Source organism: Quercus robur, chromosome 3 (genome assembly GCF_932294415.1).
Source record: "Quercus robur chromosome 3, dhQueRobu3.1, whole genome shotgun sequence".
Lineage (NCBI taxonomy): Eukaryota > Viridiplantae > Streptophyta > Magnoliopsida > Fagales > Fagaceae > Quercus > Quercus robur.
Window position 1 is genome coordinate 34,449,941 of NC_065536.1, and position 6,667 is coordinate 34,456,607.

General features: G+C 34.9%; 1 protein-coding gene and 1 pseudogene across 1 annotated transcript; both read left to right on the plus strand.

Annotated features, from left to right (window-relative positions):
• Nucleotides 1-2,052: 2,052 nt before the first annotated feature.
• LOC126719561 (probable beta-D-xylosidase 5) lies at nt 2,053-4,201 on the plus strand (annotated as a pseudogene).
• LOC126717881 (putative beta-D-xylosidase) lies at nt 4,027-6,465 on the plus strand. The gene is made up of 3 exons (XM_050419822.1): nt 4,027-4,371; nt 4,444-5,217; nt 5,736-6,465. The coding sequence occupies exons 1-3, from the start codon at nt 4,305-4,307 to the stop codon at nt 6,344-6,346; spliced, it is 1,452 nt and encodes a 483-aa protein (XP_050275779.1). The 5' UTR covers nt 4,027-4,304; the 3' UTR covers nt 6,347-6,465.
• Nucleotides 6,466-6,667: the final 202 nt, after the last annotated feature.

Genomic DNA, 6,667 nt, shown 5'->3' on the forward strand with positions numbered 1-6,667 from the left:
CATGCACCACTCGATAAAGCTCGGCTCGATTATAGCCCTACCTATCTCAATACCTCTCAATCTATCGAGCCTGCAACGTTTTAATCCTAGTGGCTATTGGTTTGTAGGTTTTTGTAAATCTAAAAAGAATAGGAGAGCCCATTTAAAAGACCCATTAAGGTCCTACTTAAATAAGTTGGTAGAGATAGAAAACGCTAACCCTAATACTTCATAAGGTTTTCTTATTGAAACTCTAGCCTCCATCTTTTGAACCTATGAGATTAAAAAACAGAAGAAAGAGATCTTGTTACGTCTCTTGTGTGCCTTTGGTTTCTATACCAAGTAAAATCTCTGGCACCAACAATTGAAGATCTTATTGGTGTTTTTGTATGAAGCTGTTGCAAATCAACTATAACAATCAAAAGGATTACTGTGGAGTTAGTTACATAGTGGGATTTGTGCAAAGAAGTTGGACACAGATTGGAGATTCGTGCAAAGGAGAAGGCTTCTACAAGATTAAGTCCAATTGGGGATTAGAGCAAAGGTTCTACATTAGGTAGGTACTATGGTAGAACCTTTGCTCCAATCCCCAATTGGACTTGATCTTGTAGAAGTCATCTCTTGTACACAAATCTCCAATCAATGTTTAACTTTTTTGCACAAATCCCACTACGTGACTAGCTCCACAGCAACTATTTTGATTGTTGTAGTTGATTTGCAACAACTTCACACAGAAACACCAATAAGATTTTTAATAATTTTTGGTGCCAAAGAATTTACTTGGTACAAAACCCAAAGGCACACAAGAGTCACAACAAGATCTTTTTCTTCTATTTTTTGAAATCACAAGTTCAAAAGGTGGAGGCTAGGGTTTCAATAAGAAAACCCTATGAAGCATTAAGGCTATGGTTTTCCATATCCACCACTTTATTTAAATAGGAGCTTAATGGGCCTTTAAATGAGCTATTCTATTCCTAAATACAAGTAAAGTATGTTTTGTCTTAAGATATGCCAATTATATAAAAATATAACCCTAACAGAAATACATTAGATTCCCTAATTAAATTCGAACATATTATATTATTTTATAATGTTATTTTTTCCAAAGACAATTAAATTCAATGCATCTATGTTTTTTAATTTAATTAAGGAACTTAATGTATTTAAAACTAAGGAAGTTTTACGTATACTTTTTTAAGAGAAATGCTATGTCCACAACATTTTTACAACGCTTTTCACAACAAATCCTAAGTAACAGGATTTTACTAGTTGTTATTGATGAACAAATTAAAACAAAAAACAAATTTTAGTAGTGGGTTCAAATTAGAATTGGTAACAACTTACCACCTATAATTTGTTATGAAAATGTTGAGAACATAGAATTTCTCATTTTATTTAATTGAGTTTAAATTTATTTTCTATATTTAAACTTTCTATTAGAATCTTTGACATGTTATATTTTCTTTAAATGGTAAAATAGATAGCTACATACAAAAACGTAATCCAATATATATCTATATTAATAAACTATCATAATTATATCCAATTTCATAGATTCAATGAGAAGTGTCATGTACATAACATTTTCATAACACTTTCACAACAAATATTCATAGATAGTAAGTGGTTATTTATTTATTTATTTTTGAAACAGTAAGTTGTTATTGATTATAATTTAAATCAAATACTGAAATTACTTTTTTGCTCACTAATAATAAGCCGTAACAATCTGCCACTTATGATTTGTTGTGAAAGTGTTATAAAAATATTTTGGACATATCATTTTTCTATTTAGACACAAAAAAAAAAAAAACAAATAGAAAAATATTATTGTTGGTCAGCAGTAATTTTAACATTTTTTATTTCTTTTGGCTGTGAGTAGCCCTCGTAGGGAAACTTGACAGCAAAACTCTCATTCCCACAAGATGGGTTCCTAGGACGAGGATGGGCGAGCATTGTGCTTCACCAAGAGAACTCTGGAGATTTCTACGGGTAAGACATCCTGAATCCCTATAAAAGCTTCCATATGCTTGTATATGTCAAATGAAAATGATTTCTTTCTCAGAAAAAGCCATGCCTAAAATTCTTAGTTTTCTTCTTTGTCTCTCTTTCACTATAACTTCCTTTGTCATTTGTATAGATGAGAAAGAAAAAGTCTTAAAAATTAGTACTGATGCAGCCACCCCAACTGGCAGTGACTTCACTTATATATGTGATCCTGCCAGATATGCCAAACTCAAACTGGACATGAAAAGTTTCGCCTTTTGTGACTCGAAGCTTCCCTACAATGTTAGGGCCAAAGATTTGGTGGATCAAATGACACTAGCTGAAAAGATAGCACAGCTAGGAAACAATGCTGATGGAGTGGCTAGATTAGGGCTGCCAAAGTACGAGTGGTGGTCTGAGGCGCTGCATGGTCTGTCAAATGTTGGTCCAGGAACCGTCTTTGATAATCTAGTTCCTCATGCAACCAGCTTTCCCACTGTCATACTCACAGCAGCTTCATTCAACGAGAAACGCTGGAGAGAAATTGGTCAGGTGAATGTCTCTTATCGTAAATATAGTGTACATAATGCTATTTAAAAATAAAATAAAAAAACACCATGATATATAACACTCATTCCATATGAATATGTTTACTTTATGTGAAGAGTGTGTTATATATCATGGTTACACATAATACCACCATCGGAAAGAGAATGTGGATAACAAGGCTAACAATCTCCTTGTGAAGATCATAAAGACTACAAATTAATTAATTAAGCTATAATTTTTATCATTTTCTCCGACAGTTTTGCATTTCTGGTTTATTGGAGAACAAAAGACACGATACAAATCATTTGTCTTACTATTTGTCCTATTTAATGCTTCACCAATCGAAGTATGCCTTGTGTTTGAATTTTTTTTTTTTTTTTTTTTTTTTTTTTTCATTTTAATCCTTGGTTATTTTATAGAAAAATCAAATGAATACATGACAAATTATGATTGGTGAAGGATAAAATAAAATACAAAAGTGAGATAGAGACACTTCATAATTCGAAGTGAAAAGGAAAACATGAAAAGAGTTCTTTTGCTTTTTTATACATAGGTTTTGTTTAGGAAAAACTTATATTAGGTAGCTTCTTTTATTATTTAGCTTCTTTTTCTATTATTCATGGGCCCCTTTTCACTTTTGGTACTATTCATGGGCCCCTTTTCACTGTCCTATTTCAGCTAACTTTTAGCTTTATTTACAGTATTTTAAGCAAAAAATTTTCAGTTTCAACTAAATAAATTGTTTCCAAATGAATCCATAATATCAATTCTAGCTTCTTTGTTTTTTATAATCTAGTTTAGAAATCTTAATACCTAAACCCCGCCTCGAGGCTTGAACTAATGAGCCCATGGATACTGCGCGCAGGCCCCTCATGGCAAGCGGAGGTACCACTTTGCCCAACATGGGCAATGGTAACAATTAAATAGGATAATGACACTAGTTACCGTGAGTGAAATAAGTTTGAAAAATATTTTAGCATGAGGGGTATAACACTTTTTTATTGGTGCATAAGTTTGATTGTGTACACATTGAAACAAATTTGCCACCAATTTGTAGGTTGTTTCAACAGAAGCATGAGCAATGTACAATCTTGGGCGATCTGGATTAACATTTTGGAGCCCAACCATCAACGTTGCAAGAGATCCTAGATGGGGAAGAATCACTGAGACACCTGGTGAAGATCCTTTCATTGTTGGCACATATGCGTCTAATTACGTGAGAGGTTTACAAGATGTTGCAGGGACAGAGCACTATAAAGATTTGAATACTAGACCACTCAAAGTTGCCGCATGTTGCAAGCACTTTGCTGCATATGACGTTGACAATTGGCATGGAGTTGATCGCTACCATTTTGATGCTAGGGTGGGGTAACTTAAATTCATCACTTAGAAGTTGTCACATGTGACACAAAAGTTGTGTCTAGATTTACTCATTCTCTAAAGTACTACAAATTAAAAATGATATGGGATTTAACATATAAATATATTAATGTCCTTGCAGGTGACAGAGCAAGATTTGGAAGAGTCATTCCTGCGGCCATTTGAAATGTGTGTTAAAGATGGTGATGCTAGCAGTGTTATGTGTTCTTATAACCGTGTTAATGGAATACCATCTTGTGCTGATCCAAAGCTTTTGAGAGAGACCCTTAGACAAGAATGGAATCTTCATGGGTACAATAATATTTAAAACCCCATTATTAGACCTTGATTATTTTTTGTAAAAGACTGATCGCAAATATTATGTTCTTTAATCCAGCTATATAGTTGCTGATTGTGATTCCGTTGAAGTAATGGTAACGGGTCACAAATTTCTTAACGACTCAAATGAGGACGCCGTTGCACAAACACTAAAAGCAGGTTAATAGTTAGTCATATAAATTTTGATTTTGATTATGAATTATACCAACATGTAAATTATGTTCGATGTAGGATTGGATTTGGACTGCGGAGCCTATTACCCCAAGTACCTCGGAAATGCAGTGAACCAAGGGAAGGTTAGAGAGTCAAATATAGACGAGGCACTACAAAACCTTTATATTGTGCTTTTGAGAGCAGGGTACTTTGATGGACTGCCTGCATACAAAGCTCTTGGTAAAAACGACATATGCACCAACAGAAGCATTGAGTTAGCCACTCAAGTAGCAAGAGAAGGAATTACTCTTCTGAAAAATGATGGACCAACTTTGCCTTTAAACACTGCCACGTTCAAAACTCTAGCAGTTGTTGGACCACATGCCAATTCTACCGTTGCTATGATTGGAAATTATGCATTTGACCCAAGAAATCCTGGTAGTCCATGCCGATACACCTCTCCTATTGATGGCTTTTCAACATATGGAAAAGTGAACTACGCAGCGGGATGTGGCGACGTTAAATGCAGGGATGCTAGCTTAATACCCCCAGCTGTGGAAGCTGCAAAGACAGCTGATGCCACGATTATTGTGACAGGGTTAGATTTATCAATTGAGGCAGAGGGCTTAGACAGGTTGGATCTCCTCCTTCCAGGAAAACAAACTGACCTTATCAACCAAGTTGCCGCTGCTGCAAAGGGCCCGGTTATTCTTGTACTCATGACTGCAGGAGGTGTCGATATCTCTTTCGCTAAGACTAACCCCAAAATTAAAGCCATTCTTTGGGTTGGATATCCTGGAGCGGAAGGCGGTCGTGCCATTGCAGATGTTGTTTTTGGGCAATACAATCCAGGTAAACAAACATTCTACAATAATTATGTAAGGTTTTTGAAAAATATAGAGCAAAAAAAGAGTATAGAGAGAAGAGAGAATACAAGGATTGCATGGTCTAACCTAAAGGACTACGTACACAGGAGAAGACCTTCACAATTACATCTTCACTATAATCTCAAATCATCAGTTAAAATGAACCCTAAGCAGTGTTTAAATAAGGATCAGGAGGTAGGGTTAGGTATACATAGGTTTGCAATATACACAAATATATTATCTCTAACTAATTAATAATAAGCCAATGCATGCATAACTAATCTTCTTCAATTAATTTTTACACCATCCCATTAGATTAATCATGTCAAGTCGTTCTTTCTTTTTTAATCCTTTCAAATTTAATTTGTTATGACTAATCAATTAAGCATAATTATGTCTATATATGATAGCTCTATGATTTTATATTGTCATTCACGTATTATTTCACATTATACATGCAATCATTAACAACACTCACACATATAAATATAAATTATGTTGCAGCTGGAAGATTGCCCATCACGTGGTATCAAGCCGATTATATTAACAAGCTACCCCTAACATCCATGCAATTTAGGCCAGATGATAGCCAAGGCTACCCGGGACGAACATACAAATTCTTCAATGGCCCCACAGTCTTCCCTTTTGGTTTTGGTCTCAGCTACACAAAATTCAATTACACCTTAAATGCCACAGTGCCTTCACTGTCCGCAAAATTGCAGAGATTTACACACTGCCATGATCTAAATTATATGGCTAACAAGACCAAGCCTACTTGCCCAGCAATTTTAGTAAGCGACTTGCAATGCGGCGAGTATATTGAGTTAACTCTTGTAGTCCAGAATGTGGGTGGAAAAGTTGGGAGTGAAGTTGTCTTGGTTTACTCCAAGCCCCCAGATGGTATTACCGGTACTTTTCTTAAGCAGTTGATTGGTTTCCAGAGGGTTTACATAGCGGCTGGTGCGAGCCAAGAAGTTAAGTTTGTGTTCAATGGTTGCAAGAGCTTGGGCATTGTAGACAACGCTGGTAATAATATTTTGCCTTTCGGTGGGCACACCATTATAGTTGGAGATGGTGTAGCTTCTTTTCCGGTTCAAGTCACATTTCATAATTAGGGCCAACCTATTTTGTTTTTGTTTTTTTGAGAATATTAAAGCAATCCTAAAGAGGGGAATGCTTGTCATAAAAATGCTTGATTTTTTGAGGGTATTTTTTTTTCTTTTAACATTTTGTAATAAAGCTCATGATTTTTTGTAAACATATTTTTTAACAAAGTTTATGATTTTTTTGTAAAAATTTGATTGGTATTAATGATGCTGTCCCTTTAAATTCATTGTTCATTCCATACGGGCTATGCATTATTCAAAAGGAAAAATATGTGTTGACACTTCTTTACCTCCACTATTTTACATCAATATCAATTCTAATGTAGGAAT